This window comes from Hermetia illucens, chromosome 3 (genome assembly GCF_905115235.1).
Source record: "Hermetia illucens chromosome 3, iHerIll2.2.curated.20191125, whole genome shotgun sequence".
Lineage (NCBI taxonomy): Eukaryota > Metazoa > Arthropoda > Insecta > Diptera > Stratiomyidae > Hermetia > Hermetia illucens.
Window position 1 is genome coordinate 103,579,870 of NC_051851.1, and position 26,703 is coordinate 103,606,572.

Consider the following 26,703-nt stretch of genomic DNA (forward strand, 5'->3'; position numbering starts at 1 on the left):
AATACGTGTCTGCATGCTAAATGTTGGCACCCTAATTGGAAAGACGGAGGAACTCGCAAGAGCCCTTCGGAAAAGGCGCACACTCAATATGGTGTTGGCATTGGCATCTCAAAGGGTTTCTGTGATGCCATTAAAGAAGTCGAAAGGAACTCGCCTTAGGTTTATGTTAGTATCATCAAGTTTTGCAGTAGTATAGGCTATACTTAGAACATGATACTAACGAGTTTGGTGGAAATCGCATTATTATTAACAGTTATAATGGGTCAAAGTGGGGGTCAAATATCCTTTTATAAGCCATATACAAAACCTTTCATACTTGACGCGTTTAGCTTCCGTTTTCTCGACTTGTTTTCGTTTCGTATGACCATGATTAAAGGGCTCCCTGTTTTGGGGGGTTCGTGACAACTCAGCATATTAGAACCTGAATAGGAATGCGAATAGTAATTTCTACAAAAGCTGTTACTCTTGGTAGGAAAACTACACACTGCTTACTTTAATTTCCTTCAAAATTTTATTTTCATTTCATTTATTATAAATATTTGCTTTTTTGCAAATAGTGATCTTTTGGAATACATTCTAATTCCTGTTGAGCGGCTAATTTGATACAATCCACAATCGGCCTGTCAGTATCAACGGCCATGGTTAGTCCTTTTTTCACTGCCTCAGAAGTAACCATTTGCAGATCACTCGCCCAACCTAGAGCCGCACACACTCTGATAGTTGTGGTTGTGATATCTTCGCCTACAATAAGGATGTATGGGATTATAAAAATATGTATATACAGACGTGTTATATGCATGTATTTGCTTACCGTAGTCTCCGAATTCTCCAGTTTGGTAGTCCCAGGGCAGTAAATAATGATAATGCGGCCAATAAGTTTTCGTCACTAGGAAAATCATATTTGAATCGGATGGTTTGTTATTTTTATCGAGCCCCCAGATAAAATGCGCGGAGTTTATAAGCCAGCAAACATTCAAAACTATTAAATATCTTAATGAGAAAGTAACAAAAATTGCCGCGGCAGCCGAGTCACCCCAATATTCCAGGGGTGCATTAATAGGTAGCAAGGCAAATACTATTATGTACAGGACCCAGTAAAACCTTAAAATAAATTAAAAATCAGTGAATTGTAGTTCGAAATATATCGCACATTGCACAATGCGTCGCCTTCAGGCGTTGCTCACCTCTTTTGAAACATAACAATCCTATCCTCCTCTAAATCTTTCATATCGACCATTTTTAACATTTGCTGCTGTTTATCGCCGAGGCTTTGCATTTGAGCGAGAACATGTGCACTGAAAAAGTCCTTATCGCTATAATATGGATCATCTTGAGTTTTGTGCGTTGCGTGGTGCAATCGATGTAGCTGGACCCAGTTGTAGATTGACCCCTACGAGAAAGATTCGGAAATTTGATTGGCTTGTTTTAAGGGTTTAACGCCGCTTGCAACTTTGAACAAAATTGATTTTTTTATAGTATATGATAATATAGTATAGTAGACATAAGTATCTGAGAATAGGTCCTTAAAATTTTAAGCCGATCGTTGGAAGAAATGCAGCCGTTCCGCAAATGACGTGAAGTTGAAATTTTAAAAGCTTTTTCTACAATGACCCGTTGGAAACCGGTGGCCAAAATTACTCATAAACTACTGAGCCATTTTTAAATTAAAATCGGTTTACCGTCTGTCTGTCGTACACATTTTTCTCGGAGACGGTTACAGTGATTGACACCAAAATTGGTAGAAAGGTGGGAACTGTGAACGCTCACGCATACAGTGAGCAACATCCTTTAACGACGAATTCAAGGGGGGCGGGGGGGGGGGAGTAGTCCACATACATACAAAAGGGGGGCATAGATTTTTTTTTAATCAAATATAGTCATGTGGGGTATCAAATTAAAGGTCTCGGTTAGTACTTTTCCGGTCTTAGTTTTGACATTTGTTGGAAAGGTGGCAGTGGTCAGGATTGAAAGTGATCATTCCTTTAAGGGGGCCATTATTAGAAACTACCAAACCGAAAAATCGGAAAAAAATCAGGAGGTGGCCACTATATGGTGCCTGGGCTTTGAAATATCTTCTATACTGATATCTGTACAAATAAAGTTAATAATAGTATATTACTGCAATTTGAAGTAAATGGTTGCAAAACCCCCTTAAGTTCACCCCAGCACCACGAAATTTTACAGTAATATAGGCTATAATATAGAGCAAGGTCCTACCAACTTTGGTCGAAATGGCGCTATTACTAACAAAGTTGTAATAGGTCAAAGTTGTCGCTTCTTTGCAAATTCAAGACTTTGAATGTCAATATCACCCGAAAGTGGATATTCTCACATGATATATGCATATATTACGTGCTACGTGCTAAGAAATACACACGACCTTTCATACCTGCAGCGTACTGCTTGCGGTTTCCCGACTTGTATAAGGTTTTGTGTAAAACAAAACCTTATTAAAATGGATTCAATGTCTGTCTGTCTGTCACACGCACTTTTCTCCAAAACGGCTGAACCGATCCGAACGAAATTTGGAGGACTTCAAAGGAGGGGCCCCATACATGTAATGGGGGGGTTCAAAAAATTTTTTCACCGGATATAGTCGTGTAGAGTATCAAATGAAGGCATCGATTTGTACTTTCCGAAACTGATATTAGTTTTGGCGTGAATTGTAAAGTGCGTGAGTAAGGAGTCCAATGTTCGCACATAAAGTGAGACAAGATCCATTCTCGGAAACTGCCCAACCTAAAAATCCGAAAAAATTCAGGGCAGTGCGCTTAGATGAAATCTAGGCCTCAAAATATGTTCCATTCCGATATCTGCTCAAATAAACTTACTAATAGTACATTACTAGCTTTTAGAAATTTACTAAAAAACACTTTAAATTCATCCTAGGACTTCCTAATTTTGTACCAGCATAGACGATAATACGTGCTAAATTTCATGGAAATCTGGCCATTATCGCCAAAGTTCTAACAGTTCAAACTTAGCAATATCGCGCGAATAAACTGTTTCCAAAGCCATACAAATAAGATGCTGACATCATAATTAACGAGAATAATTGACATTCGCGTGAAATGATGAAAAGATGAATATTATGAAGAATCTACTTATCTGCAGCCCTTTTTAAGGTTTTGTGTAAAACACTTATGTGAAATCTAATCTTCGAGAGATGTCCCATTCCGGTATCTGCTCAAATAAATTTACTAATATTATATTATCAACTTTTAGAAATTGACTAAAAAACTCCCCTTAAGTTCATCTTATATGTACTAATTTTGCACCGACATAGAGGACAGTCTCGTGCATACACAGGCCAGGTTTCATGCAAATCTAGCTATTAGTATCAAAGTTGTAGCACTTCAAACTTATCAATTTCATATGAATTAACAACATCCTAAGCCATACAAATAAGATGCTGACGTCATAATTAACGAGAATAATTGACCTTCGAGTGAAACATTAAAATTCCATTCAAGAAGAATCTAATTCTCCCCAGCCTCGACTTACTGTCTGTCTTTTTTCCTTTAAGGAGGTGGAAATCTTCAAAAGACTCTGGCCTGGGCGCGGATTTTTACCCACTAAAACCACCTCCGATTCCCCTTACCCCGTGGAACCACCTTTATGTATTACATCACGGGGCGGAGTTAGCTTACTTTAGCTAAGTCTCCTTTCGTCTTCCCGCGGGGTTCGTAACCCCACCTTCCTCACTGATGGAAAGGATCAACCTGTAAGTTCAAGGACCCTTTTCTGACAGGTCTGCTTCTGATCTCTCTGCTTATTGATCTCTCTCTTTCGGCTTTTTTCACCTGCGATAAGGGAGAGATAGACCTGGTATTATAAATGTTCATCATTTTGGTTGCCAGGATGTCAATTGGCATCATTCCGGAGATGACGAACGCCGCATCATCTGAGACGGTCCTCAAGGCAGATACCCTCCGACATGCACGTTTTGAATATTTCCGCGAACATATCCGGTCTACATTTGATGGCAAGTTTGAGGGCCTTAGTCGGTATGCCGTCTGTTTGCCTGTCTGTCGGTCTGTCTGTCGGTCTGTCTGTCTGTCCCTTTGCCTGTCTGTCTGTTTGTCCGTCACACGCATTTTTCTCCGAGACCGTTATAGCGATTGACACCAAATTTGGTAGAAAGGTGGAATCTGTGAACGCTCATGCATACAGTGAGCTACATCCTCTTACGTCGAATTTAGGAGGGGTCCCCATACATGCAAAAGGGGGGTGTACATTTTTAAGGTGTTGTGTAAACACAAAACCTTATTAAAATCGGTTTACTGTCTGTCTGTCTGTCTGTCCGTCACACGCATTTTTCTCGGAGACGGTTACAGCGATTGACACCAAATTTTGTAGAAAGTTGGGAACTGTGAACGCTCACGCATACAGTGAGGTTCATCCTTTTACATTGAATTTAAGGGGGGGGTCCCCATACATGCAAAAGGGGGGGTGTAAAATTTGTTTCATTAGATATAGTCGTGTGTGGTATAAAATTAAAGGTCTCGATTAGTACTTTTCGAACCCGGTCTTAGTTTTGACATTTGTTGGAAAAGTGGGGAGAAGGCGGGGTTGAAAGTGATCATTCCTTTAAGGGGGCTATTATTAGAAACTACCAAACCGCACCATTACTAACAAAGTTATACTAGGTCAAACCTGTCGCTTCCTTGCAAATTCAAGACTATGAATGTCAATATCATCCGAAAGTGGATATTCTCACATAATATATGCATATATTACGTGCTACGTACTAAGAAATACACAAAACCTTTCGTACCTGAAGCGTCTAGCTTCCGGTTTCCCGACTTGTTTTTCATCAAATATAGTCATGTGGGGTATCAAAGTAAAGGTCTCGGTTAGTACTTTTCCGGTCTTAGTTTTGACATTTGTTGGAAAGGTGGGGAGTGCGGGGGTTTGAAAGTGATCATTTCTTTAAGGGGGCCATTCTAAGAAACTACCCAACTGAAAAATCTGAAAAAAAGTGCTACCACTATACGGTGCCTGGGCTCCGAACTACCTTCCATACCGATATCTGTTCAAATAAAGTTAATAATAGTATATTACTGCAATTTTAAGTAAATGGCTGCAAAACCCCCCTTAAGTTCACCCTAGCACCACGAAATTTTACAGTAATATAGGCTATGATATAGAGCATGGTCCTACCAACTTTGGTCGAAATGGCGCTATTACTAACAAAGTTCTAATAGGTCAAAGTTGTCGCTTCTTTGCAAATTCAAGACTATGAATGTCAATATCACCCGAAAGTGGATATTCTCACATAATATTTGCATATATTACGTATTACGTACTAAGAAATACACAAAACTCTTCGTACCTGAAGCGTCCAGCTTCCGGTTTCCTGACTTGTTTTATATTTGATGTAGGTTACATTTTTGGCATTTGCTAATAATATTAAACTCAGAGTGTGAAGCGTATGAGGTTGACATTACCAATACAAAGGTTCCATCAAATGATTTATTTAAATTGCTTTCTAAAAAATAGAGGGCAATGGAATTTTTAACTATGTGACACGGAGCTGTCGTGCACTCGTCGCTCCTCACATCTTTTTGTTCAGCCTTTGTGCCGTTCACAAGCGGGGTTGGATCGTCGTGATGGGTTTCGTCATTTGATAAAATAATCAAATACCTGATCAGGATGTAATCGCGAGGCCTTTAAATCCCCATCCAGTGTATCAAGCCACCGTTGTTTCGGCAGGCTTTTTCGTTGCTTACCATTGACTTCGATGTTCAGATCAATACTGGTTGTTGAATTCTCGTTAGCGTGAATTACGTGACCACATAATCGAAAACGCCTCTCTCGCAGTTTTTACACGATCGGTGCAAACCCATATTCTCATTTCCGACGTGATTAAAACTTGTCATGCCACCAGTGCAATGCAACTTCTTCGTTCCCATTACCGCTAGACGCCGTTTATTGTCTTTTATAGTCGGCCGAAATTCAAAACTATAGAGAGAGGCAGACGGACGACATTATAGTAAATTTTAGACTTGGAAAGTGCGCTGATACGTCGATCACAAAGAACATCATTTGTGGAATGCCACCTCATCCAGGTTACGTTAATGCGTGAAGCAGTTCTCCATTGGCTGATAGCATTGACTCGAGATATTTAAACCGTTGAGTTATGGCAATGGCAGTAACGTACCCCTCGGGATATTTAAATCGCTCAGTTCTGGCAATGGAAGTAACTTGCCCAGAACTGAGCGATGTAAATATCTCGAGTCAATGCTATCAACTAATGGAAAACTACGTTATGCTCCTCACATAGGCAAATACAAAACCTTTTATACCTGAAGCATCAAACTTGCGGTTTCCCGACTTGTTTGAAATTTGGCGTTCGATTTTTTCCGATAAAAGACGTCTGTTTTTAGATCAAAAACGACCAATTTTATAGTTAACAAGTCGGGAAACCGGAAGCTGGGCGCTTCAGGTATGAAAGGATTTGTTTGCTTCTTTTGTGAGTATATTTGAGTGTAGAACTATCCCATTTGTACGTAGCCCGTTATGTATATGCATTTAGCATGTTTGACTACCCACTTTAGTGTGATTTTGGTATTCAGTTGCAGTAAATTTATACGGGAAAGTCATTGTAACTTGTTACTAATAGTATGATTTTGATCAAACTTGAGGATAATATGCTTTATATTATATTTTATACTACTACCAACTTTTATAACTCTGTGATAAACCTAAGGGGGGTTTTACTCAATTTCCCCAAAAATATAGTAATACACTATTATTAACATAATTTGAATAAATATGGATATGGATAGTATTTTCAGACCTGCACATCATCTAGAGGCAGCTTCGTGATTTTTTTCAGACTTTTCGGTTGGGTAGTTTCTAGGAATGGGTCCGTTAAAGAAGTTGTCATTTTCCACCCCTCCCACTCCCCGCCCTTTTAACAAATCTCGAAACTAAGACCGGCTTCGAAAAGTACTAATCGAGACCTTCCATTTAATACCCCACATGACTATATTTGGTGAAAAGAATTTTTACTCCCCCCTCCTAAATCTCAACGTAGAAGGATATCACTCACTGCATGTATGGGCGTTCGTAGTTCCCACGTTCTCACTAAATTTCGTGTCAACCGGTATAGCCGCTTCTGAGAAAACTGTGCGTGTGTGACAGACGGACAAACAGACAGACGGGCAGGCAGTGAGTCCTTGGGGGTTTTACGTGAGCACCTATCTGGACGGCTTAATCCCATGGTCTTCTTAAGACACGGATTGATTTTGTGACCACAATCAGAGCCCGTTTAGACAAGCAACAACGGTACCAGTCTATACAAAGTGCAGGGTTTAGCATTCATACTGGTGGATGCAAGACCTACCGAAATCTCTCCGAACTAAGGAGTACGGCACCCGTGTTGAAATGCAACACCACGCCGAGGCTCGAAGGTCTCTTCTCGCTTGAGCATAACCACAACCCTCATGAAACTCCCACTAGGGGGCCTACCGCAAATAACCGAGCTGTACTCACATACAACAGGAGTTCACCCGAAGTATGAGAGTCCAGGAGCTATCCCGGTTCCCATGATACCAGTATAACGCTGGTAAGGTTTCGTGATCAATTTACCACTTCAGATGAGTCCCCGTGCAGACTCGGGTCTGATCGCCCTGATTAGGCCTTTGGAGCATTCGCCTACTGCATCACGGCAGGTAAGCCAAAGTGAGTACAGCGCCTCCCGGTGCCACCACTATGGAGGTTTTCCTCGGCCACTTGGTTTTGGTTCAGCCGACAGGGTTGCCACCCCGTCTTCCTCACCGCCACCTCAGAGCACCAGACGGACAGATGACAGACAGACATTGAACCGATTTTAAAAATTGAACCAATCTTGATTGTTCGCCATTTTGTGAAAAATACATATTTCTTAAAATTCTTTGATCAAACGCTGCCTATTACAACTATTTGACTCCATCGACATTTTTTTATTCAGATGATTTAGTTCGCCACAATTTTGGTCACCGCAAAACAGAAAAATACAAATACATTGTTTTTACTGAAACTTATGACGTAACCATTAAATGTTTCTCAATAACGCAATTACGCAAAATTGTCCAATGTATGTGTTTTAAGTGGATATAATGATCACTCCAAAAACTCTGCCATGCTATTAACATAGTATGCTGGTCTCAAGCCCAGGTAAAGGAGGAGGGTTTGAGGCAACGTATTATCCTCAGTAAAACAAAAATAAAATGCTGATATCAGGTAAAGAGATAATAAAGACGAAGATGTTACGTTGGACTAGTGGCGTGATGCGTTTTGATCACATCCGAAATGAGGATATTCGCGATCGTTATGGGATTGCACCGATCGTGGAAAAATTGCGAGGGAGGCGTCTTCGATGGTATGATCACACAATTCGTGCTAACGAGAATTCACTTGCCAAGATTGGTCTGAAGATCGAAGTCGATGATAAACGACCAAAAGGTAGGCCGAAACAACGGTGGCTTAATACGATGGATGGGGATTTAAAGAGATTGCACCCAGATCAGGCATTCGATAGAGCCAAATGGCGAAAGCGATCACGACTAGGTGATCCCGCTTGTCAACGGGACAAAAGCTGAAGAAAAAGTAGAAGAAGATATGATCCCTCCAAAAAGTTTCCCAGTTTTCTTCAATGGAAAATTGAAAATGACCAATTTTTTGCGCAACAAGTGGGGTTAAGCCCTTAAAAAGTACAATCTAACACCGCTAATTAGAACATTCACAGACATATTTACGAAATTGTAAGACTTTATAGTGCGCGTAAAGTGGAAATACCCATACATTCACCGTATTTTTGAGTAGAGTATTATGAACTGGAGACAATAATAATTGAATGCGCAGAAGAATTATGCGCTTTCAGCATATCAACAGGCTAACCGGCAAACATAAGTCCCGCAATATCGCTCTCTCCAAGAACGGGGAGCACATCTGCAGTGACGCTAGGAAAGCGCAAGTTCTCGCGGAATCTTTTGAGACTCAGCTCAATTCCCCTCCGCCTCAAAACAACCCGGCTAAATCGTCGATTGTTGATTCAACAATCAAGGCCTTCGTCTCTGAGAGCTCCAAGAAGCTAACAAAATTCACCACAACCAACACCTCAGTCAAGCCATCGGAATCGCAACATTTTCTGAGTTTACCTCAACTCACCGACTTAACCAGAAACCTCAACGGTAAAAGGTCAGCCGGGCCTGATGAAATCCCGAACTTCGTCATAAAGAACCTCCCCAGAGCCTCACTGAAGTTTTTATTAGCAGTTTTCAACAACTGTATTAATAACGGCTACTTTCCATCCACATGGAAAGTGGCAAAAATTATTGCGATCCGAAAGAAAGGAACCTCCAACGAGCCAAGCAATTTCAGGCCCATTTCCCTATTATCCAACCTTGGCAAACTGTTTGAGAAAGCATGGACAATTGGGCTAGTCCAGCATTGTAATCTCAACAAAGTTATCCCTGACCACCAGTTCGGATTCCGCTTTAAACACGGAACCCAGCACGCGCTGAGCTACCTACACAACATTGTCGTCTCAAGACTTAACGTCAACAATAAACCCACAGTAGCATGTGCGTTAGATTTGGAAAAGGCCTTCGACTCCGTGTGGGTAAACGGACTTATATCCAAATTGATAGATAATGACTTCCCTGTCCCGATAATTAGACTTGCGTTAAGTTTCTTCGAAGATAGGCACTTTTATGTCAGCGTGGGGAATGAATTCTCCGATCTCTTGCCGGTAACGTCGGGTGTACCACAAGGATCCATTTCAGGGCCAACCTTTTACAATATCTTCACGGCTGACGTTCCGATCCCCGATGACGGCGTTGAACTGATTCAATTCGCCGATGACACGCTTATCTTCGCTTCGAACCTCCACCCCAACAGGGCAGCCAAAGCGGTTGAGAAATACATTGTAAATCTCTGCAGGTACTACCGTAGTTGGGGAATCAAGATTAATGAGGGAAAAACGCAAATCTGCACCTTTAGGAGAAAATCTAGACACTTAGGTTCTAGAGGCATCCATAGGAAAGCTAAACGCTTGAAAATGAGAATCGGGAACACCACAGTGAGCGGATCTACTTCGATCAAATACTTGGGAGTAACCCTGCACGAACTCCTCAAGTTCAAACCCCACCTTCAGCTCGCTATCAGCAAGGCACGCGGTGCAGTCAGTAGCATCTACTATCTTCTTCGCAAGACAGTAGGTCTCAGCACCAAAACCAAACTGACCCTGTATAAGGCCCTTATAAGACCCGTTATCTGTTACGGAGCACCAATTTGGATCTCTTGCCCCAACCAAGCAATGGCAAAATGCGAGTCATTCGAACGCCGAATCCTTAGACATTGCACAGGCTTGTCTTACAACTGGAAAACAAAAAAGATCGGCAAAAACGCCGAAGTGTATAGGCGAGCAAAAGTCAAACCACTTCGAGAACATGTTCTCACAATAATGGAAAGGTTCTTCGAAAGAACGGAGGACCACCCCAACCCATTAATTCGGCAACTCTATCAACAGGGTAAAACCTCCCCATTGGCCACATTCTTAAGGCCCTGCCAAATCGTGAGTTCATCTCTAAGACCCAAAATCCTTACCCTTTTTGAAACTCCTTGCCTGGTAGGGGTGGATAGAGGATAAGCACAGGAAATTGTAATGTGCTTATTGTAAATATTAGTTAAGGATTAATTATGTTAGACTAAGTTAGGTTAAGTTAAAATAAGTTAGGTTAAGTTATATGTAACTAGGTTAAGTAAGTAAAAATTCACCTTCTCGCGCCTTTAGTGCGGGTGCAGTTTGAAAATACCAAGTGCTATTATAAATTGTCAAGATCGATGTATAAATAAAAATATACACAGTAAAGTAGATTACAGAGAAGGTCGGGTTGGCCAAACTATGTAATAGTCACCCGTTTGATAGCGTTAAGATCTATTAGCCGTTATTAAGCTAGCATTAAGTAATCATTGTCTAGTTGTAAGTCACTATGAGTAAATAAATGAAATGAAATGAAAAAGAATTATGCGGCGACGACTTGATTTTTCAACAGGAAAAAAATAAACAAATCGGGAAACCGGAAGCTGGACGCTTTTGAGACGCATTGAGTGCATGACAGTTCTGTACGTTCACAGTAAAAAATTCATTGCACTCTACTTTTTAGAGCACAAATAATTTGATCTAGAAAGCATTGTATTGATAATCAACTTGACTGTCAACCCCATACGCTTCACACTAGGAGTTCAATATTATTAGTAAATGTGAAGAAGTTCATCTAAGACAGATAAAAACAAGTCGGAATACAGGAAGTTGGGCCTTTACGAATAAAACTAAACCTTCCTTCCTTCCTTCCTTTTGTATGAATTTAATAGTTCCCAAATGTCCACGAAATTTCGTTTGAATCGGTGTAGCTATTTAGGAGAAAAGTGTGTCTGACAGATAGATGGCGAATCGGTTTAACATGATTTTGTTTTACCTTAAAACGCTCTTTACAGAAAAAATGGCAATTCGTGAGTGGTCGGTATTTAGCCCAGATCTGAACCTGACAGAGAAGTTTTGTTGAATCCTTGTACGTAGTTTATACGCAAACAAAAGAGGTACGAGATCTTATATCGATAGGCAAACTAAAAAAAAGTTTTGACTGCATACCCAAGCGTATATTTGAAGTAATTTTTGATTACGGAGCTTGAATAACGTATTAAATTACTTCTAAAAGAAATGAATATGGATTTTCTTGTTGTTGTTGTTGTCTGTTTATACACTAGCCACAAAAGAAAAACCACAAAGATATTTTTTTTTTAAATTTTAGGTTTCCAGGTAAAAATGTTGGGTAATTCTCACAATAACTGCAGTTACAGGATAGTTACCAGCGTAATGTTTCTTGAATAAATTATTTATAAATTTAATCTCCGGTTAGTTTAGAAAAAGTTTGATGCTAAATACTATACAATTTCTCCTTGTAAAATTGAACAACTGGGTTCCGAAGAAGAAGCTTGGCCAACGAAAATGTGAGTTACTCAGATGTTGTAGGTGGGAGAATTGCAAGAGATCTGTTCAACTATCGGCGGATGGGAAATACTGGGGCAAAAATGCCCCCTAGAATAACTTGGCCAAGGAAAGATTGAGTACATCACCGGTTCACACTTGGAGATTTAAAATAGTAATTGATTTAAAAGAAAAGTGAATATCGTCTGAAAACTGTATCAATTTCTGTTAGTTCTTCATGAACATATCGAATAGAGTGAGGAACACTAGGACGAGTGTTTGACGAGTGTAAATTTAAGTTACACGGGCCAGACATGGACTGGGAAAACGAACACTTAAAAACGACAAAACAAACTGAAGGAATCGATTGGGATTGATTTAGCAGGCGTGGTATAGGGGGGGCCTTGCTTAGACTGTGGCATTTTTCCTTTCAATTGTTGATATATTTGCGGAAAAGTTGACTTTTCAACTCGGCTAGGTCCCAGTTCAGCTATGAAGGCTTTGTGTTCATCTTATACGAGGAACTTTCTATGTACCTTTTTCTTTTCACACATGGCTACAAATTCAAAATAATCCTTCACATAAATATTTCGAAACTTTCAGATACAAACATTGTCCATTCTTTTTCTCTTTTTTTTTGTGGCGGTAGGGTAGGTGTTAGCATTTACGTACAGAGTATTGGACTCCCGCAATGGAGTGTGTGTGATGAGCGTCACCCACAATTCCATTGCAAAACACACAATCCGTAGATCTTGTACAGGTAAGACTGAAAACCTCCAAGCCCACTTAAGGACTGGATAAGGTAATAGTGTCTCACCATGCTTCCGATTCAGCCACGGACCTAAGTTACGAAGGGCAACGGAGATCACTCCCGCGATCACCATCACGGCCGATGCAGAGACAGTGCGGTACGCAGACGCCATCCACAAAGCTCCCCGTCTTTATACTTGCGCGAGATGCTTACGATATACCTCCTTGCCTCTGCGCAGTCGAGCAGGACAGACTGCGTTGAACTCATGAGGAGACGTCGTCTGCTAGATGTAGGACCACCAATATTTGCCATTGGCCTACGTAACGCCGAAACTACAGCTGCAGGCTTGTTTGCTGCCGTTTTGGTTTCCTCACAAAAGCTCATCTTTGAGTCAAGAGTCAGCCTGAGGTACTTTATCGCTGGTTTTGACTCGATTATTGATTCGCCGAATGATATGGGACGCAGGGTCGGAAGTCTCTTTTTAGTCAGGATACTTCGGTTTTTTCCAGGGTAAGGTTGAAACCATGAGTAGTCATCCATCCACTTACCCGTCGCATCAATATGCCGAGTTTGCTTTGCGCCTGCTCGACAGTGCGCCCAGCAATAAGCGCCGCGACATCATCTGCATAACCGACCAGACGCGACTCTTGGGGCATGTCGAGTTTAAGTAGACTATTATAGGTAGCGTTCCAGAGGTCCGGCCCTAGGATGGATCCCTGTGCTACCTCAAACGTGACCTCTATCCTCCTCTGACTCTCTGGAGTTTGATAGAGCAGGGAGCGGTTCCTCAGATAGTCCCTCAATATACGTAAGAGATAGTTTGGCACGTGGAAAGTATTGTTTAGTATGCCTGAATATCTTTCCATCTTACGGAATTAAAGGTGTGTCTGCCGTCAAGCGTTACAAGGAGCACCATCCGCCTCCGCTCGTCGAACGGCAACCACGACTTGCATGACAGCATCAACTGATAAGATCCCTGCTCTAAAATCGAACTGCCGTGGAGATAAATCGCCGGCAGGGAAATGCCCTCTTTCAGTCAAGCGTTGAATGCGCCGAGCAGCGGTCAGGTCGGTGTTGGAATACCAGTTTGTATACCTGTGCTGGAACACCATCGGATGATGGTGCCTTCTTGCTTTTCCTAAAGAAGACTCCCTGTTCCAACTCTTTTTTAGAGAAAAGTGGAAAGTCCTCCGCGCCGACGTCATCGTCTCGTACGGGGTGCGCCGGGAATAGTGCCTGTACAATGCGGTCCATCTGCTCGGCTTTAAGTGAACTAGGTTTCCGCAGAGCCCCGATTTTTCGGGTTTCCAGTTTGCAACCGAATCCCCACGCGAGCTTTGGTCCCTTTTTATTTTGTACTCCGTGGTTATGGTGCATGTCTCCTCCTGGTTGCTTAGACGTTGTGCTAAGCGGCGGAGCCTTTGACACTCCTTCCGGAGCTCTGCAATTTCCATCGTCACTAATACATAGAAGGTTCGTCAATGCCCTCCTGGGCGTACACCGAGAGTTTGTGTCCACCACTTCGAAAGCAATGTATTGATGGTCGGCAACTCGTGAGGGGTTGCATTTCGGTGTGTATTGATTTGTTGGATGCGAATTATGTTGACTGGGTCCTAGCTCTTTCCAGTTCTGCTCTGAAGATTGGACACTGTCCCGAACCATCCGAGTCACCAGACGCGCGATGATCCCCGCATAGAATGCATTGCAGGTGTTCGCTTTATGACCTGACTGACCGCATTTACAGCATGTTGCCCTCCCGTCCGGTCCCCGACAGGTTGCAGACGTGAGCCCATAATCCAAACATCTGTAACATTTGGTTGGGGCGCCCCGGATTAATATCCTACACACTATCCAACCAATTCTGATTTTCCCCCTGTTTAGAAGCTTCCTCGCTTATTGCTCCTCAACTTCCACCACAGCGTGCTTTTGGCCTCGGCAGTTGACAGAGGTGATATCAATCCTGGAGGAACGTCACAGATCGCATTCGCTTCACAACTGCTGCGCATTTCTTAATAAGCCTTTCCTCTTCAGCTTGCGCCAGAATAGTCGACAGCGCTTCCACTCGGCTTATATTCGAAATCATTTAGTTAGCTTCGGCAGTTTTCACTGTGCCTCTTTCTGCAACTATAGCGCCACATAGTACTGTTTGGGTTCCCGTCTCCGTTGTAGGTACCGCATCACTTTGCGAGTCCTTCTCTCCGTCTGTGCGTCCTGATGTCTCGTCGGGTTTTCAGCCCTTGCTGTGTCCTTCGCTGGGGCGAACGAGGCATTTTCGTGCTGCGTATAAACACAGCCAGCTCACTCTCTATTCCCACTATCTCCTCGTTTGTTTTGTTTTTGTTCGTCATTTAAGTTTTTTACCAGCGCATCGAGTGGAAGGGAGCGGGCCGCAATTGTCCGAAACGGGACAATGCCCCTACCCCAGTTCCCTGAGGTCTGACCTAAGATTAGCTGATCCCGGAACTCCCGGGCTCGGGGCAATGCAGTCTACTAATACTGGTTCAATGCACACTACCCGACCAGGGTGCCGATACATGCCACAACTACCGTCTTGACAGAGCTAGGCTCACAATACCCCATTCACGTCGACAAGGAGGATCGTTGACGACCCCTGAAGGAAAACATTGTTTATTAATGCATACTGATCTGCATCTAAATTGATAGTACGAATATGAATATTTCTACTTTACAGAATGCGCCAAATGTGCGTAATATATATAAATAAGTACAAAAGTTGAATACCGCTGGTGCTTACGTAGATACGTATTCATCCGGATGGAACACTAACCGAAAGAAAAAATGTAGCTGGTTGGTTTTGATCGCGGGGTTAAGGCGCGAGGCATTGTTTGATGAGACCGCGAGGAGCAGAGTGACGACATTTTGCTCTATTTTTGTTTAATTTAAGACCCGACAAGTGTTTGAATTATTGTTTGAAAGCGCCAGATTTTAACCTAGACTAGTTTCAGCTGAGCCGAGCGGGGCGAATTGCTACTCAAATTGCGGTCCGTAGATGGCGGACTCAGAACCGTTGGACTATGATGAATGGAATACACAATTTTGACCTAATATAACTTTGTTAGTAATAGATGGATTTCCTTCAAACTTTTTAAAATTATGTTTTGTATTATCACTTATACTAATGCCCATTATTATACTTGTAGACTGAATTAAATGTAGATTTTTGGGTAAATTTTTAAAATATAGTGATATGCTATTATCAACTTTATTTGAGCAGATATCGTAATATAATGTATTTTGAAGCCTAGATTCCGTATCGATGTATTATTGTCATTTTTTTACAGTACAGTACACTGTAGGAGGTAATGTTGTCAGCATTGTGCTCGTCCGGGAGTATTATCCTGATTTGACTTCGGTACTCGGTCACAAATGAGTCGACTGTACCCGTCCAAGATAGGGTGGCCCGTGCACTACATCGTAAGAGTAATTTGCTCGTCAAATTAGTGCGCCGTCATTTAGTAGATGGCGAGCTCCGGGCCATTCTATCCCTAAACAAAAAGATATATAAGGATATTCGCATTCCAGTGGTAGGCTCATTTTTTGAGAGACAGGTTTCGTATGAGTTCTTGCATCATGTTTTCCATTGATGACATGAATCGGTTCATGCTTTGAATGACCATTTCACCATTCGACGTTTGAATTTCACGGCACCAAAATAAGACAAGGTCGACTGGGCTTTAGTAGGCACAAGTCTGTCCCGAGCGTTGAAAAGAGTGGTTGGGTTCAGATCGGCTGTTACATGTCTTTTGGTTGGTGGTCGGCACTTTTGATTCACTTCGACGTACACGGGACATTCTCCGTCATTGGCAGTGTGTGTGTTATAGCAGTTACCATTTATTTTTATGGAATGGAGGTCACCACATATGACGCATTCATTTGGAACTACATACAATGATTTCGTATGCCTATACTCTTAACAAATAAGACATGGAACAAGCCTTTTTTTTCATCAGTTCTTTAACCGTTATCCTCCGTTATAAAAGATATCGCAAGTTAGAAATAGAATGGGTTAGACTTTTGGTGAGTTTCTTTGGTTGCGGCATTTGCTTCACCTTAAATAGAAACTGTACTCTGAATCGGCTTTTGGCATTATCTACCGATTCAATCTTGTTACGTTCAATTTTCTGTTTTAAGGAATTCACCAGTATGGAACTATTTCGCTCGCGCAAGTAAATTGGCGGATTAAGTCAATGCCCATTATCTTCACTGCCAAGGATGCTTAATCGGTTCTATGAGTGCTTGCTAACCGATTTTTTCCTTTTCTAGATTTAGGACTAAAAGTGATCGCTTCTTGCATGAAGCCATTCTCAGAAACTTCTTAACCGAAAACTCTGACAAAGATACGAAGCTGCATCTTTATTGTATTTAGGTCTCAAAACACTCTCCATACCGATATCTCAAATAAGTGCATTCTAGAATTACAAAGTTTTGGCATGTTGAATATGTTAATGCAAAAGCCCGATATAGGAATGATTATATTTAGGGAAACACCGCCGGTTTAGAGCTTACCTCTTTTAAGCCTATAATTTTTCGATCCTTAAGACCCTGGGAAACTTGGTGACACAGTTCCGCAGCTATAGGTTGTGCGACACAAGATGTGAATCACAATTCGGATGCAAAGCCAACCACTAGTGAACAGTTGCTGATAGAACTTTCTTGAAACCACAACACCCACAGTGGAATTGTAAATAGGACTTTCGGTATTGATGTAAGGTCTGTGCAACAGACCTTCGGAATTGCTTCGCTAGTCAGTGAGCTCCCTTAGTAATGTGGGGCGAAGATCAGTCAATTGCTCCAATATTTATATATTGGAATAATGTGGAATACTGCGATTAGTTCAAGTTTGCCGTGCTCCAAGCAAAACTATTGATGGTTTGATGGATCACCGCACCGGCGCCATTATAGTGTAGTAAAAAAAACGTTTCTAACTACGAATCACAAATTCCGCACTAGACGTTCTCAAATCGCTCTTTCATTATAAACTTTTTAAAAGCACGTCGCCTTGGATCACACCATCCGCCGTAGCAAAAAGATCCGCAGCACGTTTCTGCTCGATGAGATCTTATTCATCGATTCGTTTCTGATTCAACTTCACCCCACTTAGAGGAATAAAAGTTCGATCCTGCAAGTTCCAAATCGACCCTCGTCTAAGGAAATATTCAAATTCAGCAGTGGAAAAGAATCTGATTTATACTATGAGCATCCCGACTGTGTTTACTGGTGACCTTCTCATACGAGAAATATTGTACCCGGGCTCAGCCAGGGCCCCTCCAGTTTTCCGAACTATTTATTGCTCATCAAAGCTCCTTGCCAGCAACATCTGACAGATTTAAGCCGGAATAGCGCATGAGTGGTGTCTTCTGTGCTAATCTACTCGGTATGCTCAACATGATAGGCAAGCAATCATTAAAGTCCAACCCAATATTCTTTGCTTGCATCATCGAAAACTGCACTGTCCGGGCACTCACTTATTCTGAACATGTGTGTTTTGAGTATTGTGAAACCGTCGCATCGGGCTTGATACGACAGAAAGTTTCTGTTTCGTTCAAAATTTCAGTTCCGGTAGGTCATTTGCTTAGCATTTTTCACCCGTCTGCCGACATTCTCAATACTGATTTGATTGGCACTGATATTTCAAACAAATTTTCCATTGTGGATCTCTTCGGTTACTTAAATTAACATAACACAAAAGCGGGTCTTCCTCCCTGCCAGCCGCATATTGGGTTCATATAAGAATGCCTAACTCTAGGCCAATCTATTACCTAACTTGGCTAAGCTTTTTGAGAAAGCATGGATTTCAGGGTTGGAATGAAATCTCGAAAGCATTATTCCTAGTCACCACTTTAGATTCTGAGCAAAATACATGCATCGCTATAATACCATGAGCACTAGAGTTGACGTCAACAATATTTGTTGAAAGTGCACTAGATTTAGAAGAGCCTTTTGGATTATATATAAATTAATCGATGATGACTATCCTATCACGACTAATAGAAGTACTAATTTCTTCCAAGAGAGGCATTTCTACATAGGTTAGTGTAGACGAAAAAATACCCCGATGTGCTGTCATTCACTTCGGGCGTACTGCAGGGATTTACTTCATAACTAAACTTGTAGAGTGTCTTTACCTTGACTTTCTGATTCCCCAGAGCTGAACAGATTACTTTCGATTTACTGCCGAAATGCTTATCTTGTCGGCCTCCTGCAGCGAGACAATTACAGCAATCGAAGACTACTTGGTAAATATTGGTATGTTCTACCATAACTGGGGCATAATAATCAATGCGAATAAAACGCAAGTCTGTAACTTTTGGTAAAAATCCACTTCTAGTCACTAGGTCTAAAATTAGCCACAAACGAGCTGAATGCTTGAAATCTTGAAACAACACTTACAAGTTTACTTAAGTTTACAAACAATTAAGTACTTAAAGATTAAATGCCAATATCGACCCCTATATTGAGCTTCACCCCACCAGCAAGACACGAAGTGCATTTACTCTATTCTGAGATTTACGATTGCAGGGTCTAAATCGTGGACGCAATGCACTTCAAATCTCATTAAGGGGTTCATCCCGTGTGAAGGTCGTTTTTTGGCTTTTTTTAGAAATTTACTTGTGAAGAATTGGAGAAAGATGCAACTACGAGTTTATCACCATAGATTTATTAATATCTTGAGCGTGCATAGTAATTTTTCCACCTCGATCGCATAGTTCGCTATTGAAATACAGGGCAATTTATACACCCATCTCCAAAAAAGGTGTTTTTCTGCTGCCGCGCTAGATGGCGCTGCGATCATTTAAAAAAAGCAAACGGCATTTTAAAGTACAGACTTAACTACAGTCACAGTAACTAGGATTATTAAAAAATATTACAAACTAAATTTTTGGTGCCTTGTTAAACTTTTTTTTTTTTAATTTTGGTGTCTTTTTACGGCTTCTTCAATGAATAAAAAAGAAACTACCGAATGAATCGCAATTATCCTAGTTTGCGGACCGTAGAAATATGTTCTGAATAAGTCGTGAAAATTTCAAAGAATTTCGTTTGATCGATTTTGGGCTATGGTGGCAGGGGATTTTCAACATGCAGTTTCGAGAAAAACGCATTTAAAAAGTAGAATGCGATTTTTAGCCATAAAACCTTAACTGACCATTAATTAAATGATGTTCACAACCACCTGAAGAACGTTATCATCGATACGGCCACAAAGATACTTGGCCCTAGCCGCAAAAAGGTCGGAACGGCTGGTTTGACGATGAATGTAGGCTAGCAACGGAACGGAAGAATGCTGCATACCGAGTAATGTTGCATTCTGAAAGAACGGGGGCACGGGCAGAGACTTATCACGAACTCCGTCGAGCGGAGAAGCGACTTCACAGACGGAAAAAGGAACCTGGGAGAACCAACAAGTCCGTGAACTGGAAAAGTACAGGGAGCAACCGCACCAGGCGCGCAAGTTTTACTAACAAGTCAGCAGAATGAAGCCTTATACACCACGATGCTCATCCTGCCGAGACAAAGAGGGAAATCTGATTTCCGACAGAATGGGCATATTGGAGCGATGGGTTGAGTACTTTGATGACCTACTGAACAACCAGAACATCGGCGAGTTGGAAATCCCCCCAACTGATGACGACGGACAAATACTGCCACCACCAAGTATAGGAGAAACAGTCCGTAGAATTCATCGGTTTAGAAATCATAAGTTGCCAGGAGTCGATGGAATTACAGCCGAATTGGTTAAATATGAAGGCACCCAGTTAGTGGTTCATCAACTTGTGCTCAAGGTATGGGGCAGCGAATCAATGCCCGACGATTGGTAACGAGGCATTATCTGTTTCATACATAAACAAGTCGGAATACCGGAAGCTCGCGCTTCGGGTATAAAGGTTTTGTGTTCATCTTATGTAAGAGACGCACATTTCTCTGTCCGTATATAGCTACAAATCCAACATAATCCTTCATATTTTTCCAAACTACGAGACATACGTACATATTAGAGCCATAGATATCACGCTCACCCTAAACAAACAAACTGCCTATTACCTGCTGTACACATATATGCACGTATCTAAATTTATCGTACCCATATTTCCGATTTACGTCTTATATCTATCTGAATTAGGCACTAGCCGCAAAGTTCATTAGCACGCATATATTATATACCTACATATACACATGTCTGGTTGACAAATAACTAAAAAACTAAAACAAAATAATTGTCTGCGACCCAATTCATAAGAATTCATTTCGTTGTGGAATTGACGAATTGATATGTGATGATGACGTCATGCGGGTTGTAAAGTGCACGAAATTCAGAAAAAATTGTAAAGTTTCACCCCCAATAACTTTGTTAATAATAGTTGGATTTTCTTCAAACTTCACCAAACTGTGCATTATATTCTTCGTTATACTCATGCCAAATTTTGTATTTCTGGGATGAACATAAGGGGGGGTGCCGGGTAAATTTCTAAAATGTGGAAATATACTATTATTAACTTTATTTGTGCAGATATCGGAACCGGATATATTTTGAGGCCTAGATTTCGTAGAGATGCACCACTGTGATTTTTTCCAGATTTTTCGGTTGGATAGGTTCTGAGAACGAGACCTGTTACACTTTTTGTGGGTCATATTTTCAACCCTTACTCCCCTATGTTTCATCTAATATCAAATATTGAACCAGATTCGAAAAGTACTAGTTGAGACCTTTCATTTGATACCCTACTTGGCTACATTCTGTGAAAAAAAAATTTGCACCCTCCATTCACATGTACGGAGAGCCCCCCTTAAACTTAACGTAAGATGGCGCCACTTACTGCATGTAAAGGGATCACCAGATTACATACTCTCACCAATTTTCGTGACAATCGGTCTAGCCGTTTCCGAATAAATCGGGTGTGACAGACAGACAGACAGACAGACAGACAGACAGACAGACAGACAGACGGACAGACGGACAGACAGACACCGTCACCATTCTAATAAGGTTTTGTTTCACACAAAACCTTAAAAAGGAGATATCACACAGTGCAGTAATTATAGAGGTATCACGTTGCTGAGTACTATCTATAAGATATTCTCGGCTATCTTGCTAGACCGGATAGTCCCACACGCCCAGAACATCATTGGCCCATACGAAAGAGGCTTTACTCCAGGCAAATCATCAACAGATCAGATTTTCTCTTTGCGGCAAGCGATGGGAAAACTGTTGGAATACGGACAACAGTTGCACCATCTATTCATCGACTTTAAAGCCACCTATGATAGCATAGCCAGGGTAAAACTGTACATGGCCATGAGACAATTCGGTATCCCGACGAAATTGATAAGACTGACTAGACTGACCCTGACCAATGTGAAAGGCCAGATAAAAGCAGTAGGATCACTCTCACGACCATTCGACATCAACAACGGTCTACGACAAAGGGATGCACTATCATGCGTTCTTTTTAACCTGGGCCTCGAGAAAGTGATCCGTAATGCTGAGGTAAATGCAAGAGGTACGATCCTCTTTAACTCCACCCAACTACTGGCGTATGCTGACGATATCGACATCATGGGAAGAACCACCCGAGACGTATAAACTGCATTCATCCAGATCGAGCAGGCGGCCATTGAGGCGAGATCTTGGGCTGCATATCAATGAAGGCAAGACAAAGAATATGTTATGGTGGCAACGTCAGCATCGAAAACCAATCAACCAACAACATCAAACCGCACAGGTCAAACAGGAAGAATAAGGATAGGAGCATACAACTTTGAGACCGTTGATAATTTCTCCTATTTAGGGTCGAAAATCACAACCGATAACAACTACGATGATGAAATCCGCGCACGGTTGTTGTCAGCCAACAGAGCCTATTTCAGCTTACAAAAACTGTTCCGCTCGAAACGTCTCATCACAAGACTATGATCTTGCCAGTCCTCATGTATTCCTCGGAAACTTGGGTTCTTAGCAAGAAGAATTGCGAACTCTTGGCCGCGTTCGAGAGAAGAATCCTTCGAAGAATTTTTGGCCCCCTACATGAGAATGGACGATTCCATAGCCTATATAACGACGAAATCTGTGAGCGATACCATGACCGTCCGGTAGTGGATAAAATCCGGCTCAATAGGTGACGGTGGGCGGGTCACTTTTATGGATGAGGGTGATCCAGCCCGGAAAGTCTATAAGGGCAATATCTATGGAGCGATGACGTAGGTCAGGACGCCAGACAGCTTTTAGGGATATCGAATTGGTGGACCTCGGCGTAAAATCGGGATGTCTGGAGTTCCTTATAAGGCAGGCCTAGACCGGATACCGGTTGTTGCGCCGTTGCTGATGATGATGATAACCATTGATCTGCTATACCTAGTCCATAAACCTTAGGTTTCTTGAACAAACACACAGCCTTAGTTCTTGTCCTTTTAGCGAAGTCATTCGAAGGTCATTTGAACGTCATTCGGATCGATAAATATGAGCTTTATTACGGCGATCGACATAAATCTAGTATGTGACTTATCACGTGTTTAACACTACAATTTCCGAACGACTTCGAATATCAAAAAATCACTTTGCCCATATATTCTACACTATATCTAGATACAACACCAAAAAAAAAAAATCGATTCCGCGGATCCGGCACACGGGCTGACCCCCTTAATAGCAGATAAAGGCTATATGCAGATCTGAGAGTAAATTCCGTATCAAAGTTTAATAGGAAACACTTGATCTAACCCCCCATCAGAGTGGAAATGAGGTAATTTTTCATGTATGTATTCGCTTGCAGAAAGACTAGGAAGCAGCTACCTCGTCAATTGTCTGCGCATGTTTTCATGGCCCTTACACCACGAGCGAGAAGCGAAACGTGCGATATAATGAGGTGTCTCCCCACGCCGTTTATCAACTAATATGCTGCTAAACTCTCAGAACAGTATAAAGATATTTTGGAAGCTGCCTAGCAGAAGGATTTAAAGGAAGCATCCTCGAATCCATCAACTCAACTACATGGAAAAACGCTTGTCCTTGTCCATCGGCCTCTGAAACATGATAATTTCCATTAATTTCATTCCGTAGCTTTGTTCAATTTACGAGGATTCATTGTAGGTTGCTGGGAATAGATATCAAATCCAGGAAAGATCGTGCGAAGTCCAAAAAGCCATTAAATCCTTAATGGGGTCAAACCTTCAATTTATAGTCTTAATTTCCCCAGCGATGGGAAGGGATACGGCAAAGTTCACAATTTTTATTCAGTTTTCAGTTCTATTATAATTTGTGTTGCATCGAAGGTAACCACTAGTATTTTTTCAAAGCGCCCAATGTACACACTGTGAATGGTAATGTGTGCAAATGAAATGTAGAATTTCCATACCTCTTGATATGCATTCAGACGAAGATTAAATAGATTCACGACTTAGGAAGTCAAATGTCAAGATATTTGAATATCATGAATAAACGTAGTTACCTGTCCTGTGAGGGTCTGGCATAGCATTAGGATAAAACGGAGAGATGCGTTTGCCTTATATGTCCGATGGGCCCAAAGTCGATGTGATCCTGCAGTTGTGCCAATTATTCCAGCAAATATTAGGACGAAAGCTAGGGTAAAGAAAATTTGTGGGAGTTAATATTGTAAGATCGTGAATGGAGGGAAAATATAGTTCTTTAAACAAATCGCCGACATTGTTTTTAATGTGAATAACGCGAACATTCTATTCTATTTTAGAAATCAATCAATCAATCAATCAATACTATCTCCACTTTCCACTTGAGTTTGCAAATCGCATCAAAGCTACTAGTGGCAAAGGAATTCTTTTATTATAATTGTATTCCTTGCTCCATTCTGGTTCTTTTAGAATGAAAGCTTGTGGATTAGATAACTAACTTCCAGGAATTTATCATTGATGAACATTGAACTTTTTAACAGTTGATAAAAAATAGTTTTTGGTGACCAATTAATTGAATTGTATAAATTACATATATTTTACGTAAAACAATAAACAATTTACTTAATTGCTAGGCAAGAATTATTTTTAAGGATCAAATAAATGTAAAAACTTGTTGGAAGACTTACTGAAAATAATTGTCAGCAACGATGTGTTTGTAAAAAGGACGATAACTCCATACAATCCCAGTATGTAGAGGTGTATATAGAATAGGACTGAAGGCCAGCTTGACTCTCTCTTCGAGCTTACTTCCTTTTTGCCCTGTGCATCTTTCGATAGACTTTGGTTAAGGCTGGACGCTGTTTTATCTTTCTCGTCCGCCGTCATGATTAACCTGCAAGTAGTAGAGCGATAAAAAATGAAGTAAACGACTTCGCGCACTATAGACTCTTACACTCTGCTTTAAATCTGTCGCAGTTTGAGAAAGAACTCATGTAAATCAATTCGTTACTATTCTTCCACTTGTGCACTTGTTCCTTAAATGTGAGGTAAGTTCCTACTGTAACAAGAGATAGTGGCTATACGAAAAGCAACCACTTTTGATGACGACCACTTGACAAATGAGAATTTAGTTAAATTCGTTAATAAGTTCGAAATCCATCGACGTCATGTACAGAAGGCATTTTAATTAGACGGACTTTAGGCACCTAAATTGTAGTCAACACATAGACGTAGATACATATGTAGGAAGTTGGTATTAACTGTTTAATAGAGACAAATTATACATTCCAGGCGACGATACTTACAAAACTCATGAAAATTCAATTTATTCTATTAGCGCTTCCATCGTATAACGTGGGACATGGTAACTGACTGTAATATAATTAGGAGCACAATAATTCGTATCGCCACCGGTGTCCTGTTTTTATGTTAACTTATTATCATTCGCATATATTCATGCGTATATTAACCAATGTATGTTGCATTTTGATTCAATTCATTATTATTTTGGTAGTGGTTAGTGTCCCAAAAATCAACTTGAAATGTAAAATTTTTCACTCATTCTATCTGTGTTCTAACTGAACACAATACTTTCAGAATGAACCACGGCAATCATGTTTTGGTTATAATGGTTATGACCCCCTGAACAAGGACAAATCACTTGTGGTGAATTTTCTCACAAAATTGAGACTATACAGGGTGTCCCGTTTCTGATAGTACTAATTTTAATGGCGGATAGTACCACCTGTTTGAGGAATATTGGTCCATGGAATGAGCACTCTATCTTTTACGGTTACAGAGTTATAGCGTTTTTCGTTTCCCAAAAAATCACAATTTCCTACACCTTCAATGAGAACAAGTCGGGAAACCGGAAGCTGGGCGCTTCAGGTATGAAAGGTTTCGTTTGTTTCTTCTCATTTGTACGTAGCCCGTTAGTATATGCATTTAGCATGTCAGAATTAGTACTTTTCTGAGAATGGGTCCGTTAATGAAGTCATCACTTTGCACCCCTCCCACTCCCCGCCTTTTTAACAAATCTCAAAACTAAGACCGGCTTCGAAAAGTACTAATCGAGGCCTTTCGTTTGATACCCAGCAAGACTATATTTGGCGAAAAAAATTGCACACCCCCTTTTTACAAGTATGGGGAGCCCCCCCCCCCTAAATCTCAACGTAGAAGGACATCACTCACTGCATGTCTGGGGGTCCACAGGTCCCACCTTCCCACCAAATTTCGTGTCAATCGGTATAGCCGTTTCTGAGAAAAGTGCCTGTGACAGAGAGACAGACAGACAGAGATTGAACAGATTTTAATAAGGTTTTGTTTTACAAACAAAACCTTAAAATCAACCAACGGTCAACTGTGTTATGAAATTGCTTCAAAAATCAGCCCAACTTGGATCAACTGACATTCGTTATGCTCTACACATCAACAACGGACATCTCAAATGTAAAATGTGACTGAAATAACGATGCATGACACTCTAGACAGTGATTTCATGGCTTCTCGGCTCCACCTTGAACTACCCTATGTGCAAGAAAAATTGCAAATTAGATCCAGAGGAGCCAACCTGGTTTCTCAACGAGACAAAAGC

The 26,703-nt window shown here is 41.1% G+C and overlaps 1 protein-coding gene across 1 annotated transcript; it reads right to left on the reverse strand.

Annotated features, from left to right (window-relative positions):
* Positions 1–488: 488 nt before the first annotated feature.
* Positions 489–25,237, reverse strand: LOC119653016 (acyl-CoA Delta(11) desaturase). Its single transcript, XM_038057454.1, has 6 exons — positions 25,063–25,237; positions 24,797–25,002; positions 24,191–24,321; positions 1,185–1,390; positions 812–1,101; positions 489–741 (listed from the first exon to the last, which is right to left on the reverse strand). The coding sequence occupies exons 2-6, from the start codon at positions 24,993–24,995 to the stop codon at positions 530–532; spliced, it is 1,038 nt and encodes a 345-aa protein (XP_037913382.1). The 5' UTR covers positions 24,996–25,002; positions 25,063–25,237; the 3' UTR covers positions 489–529.
* Between the last annotated feature and the right edge of the window lie 1,466 nt (positions 25,238–26,703).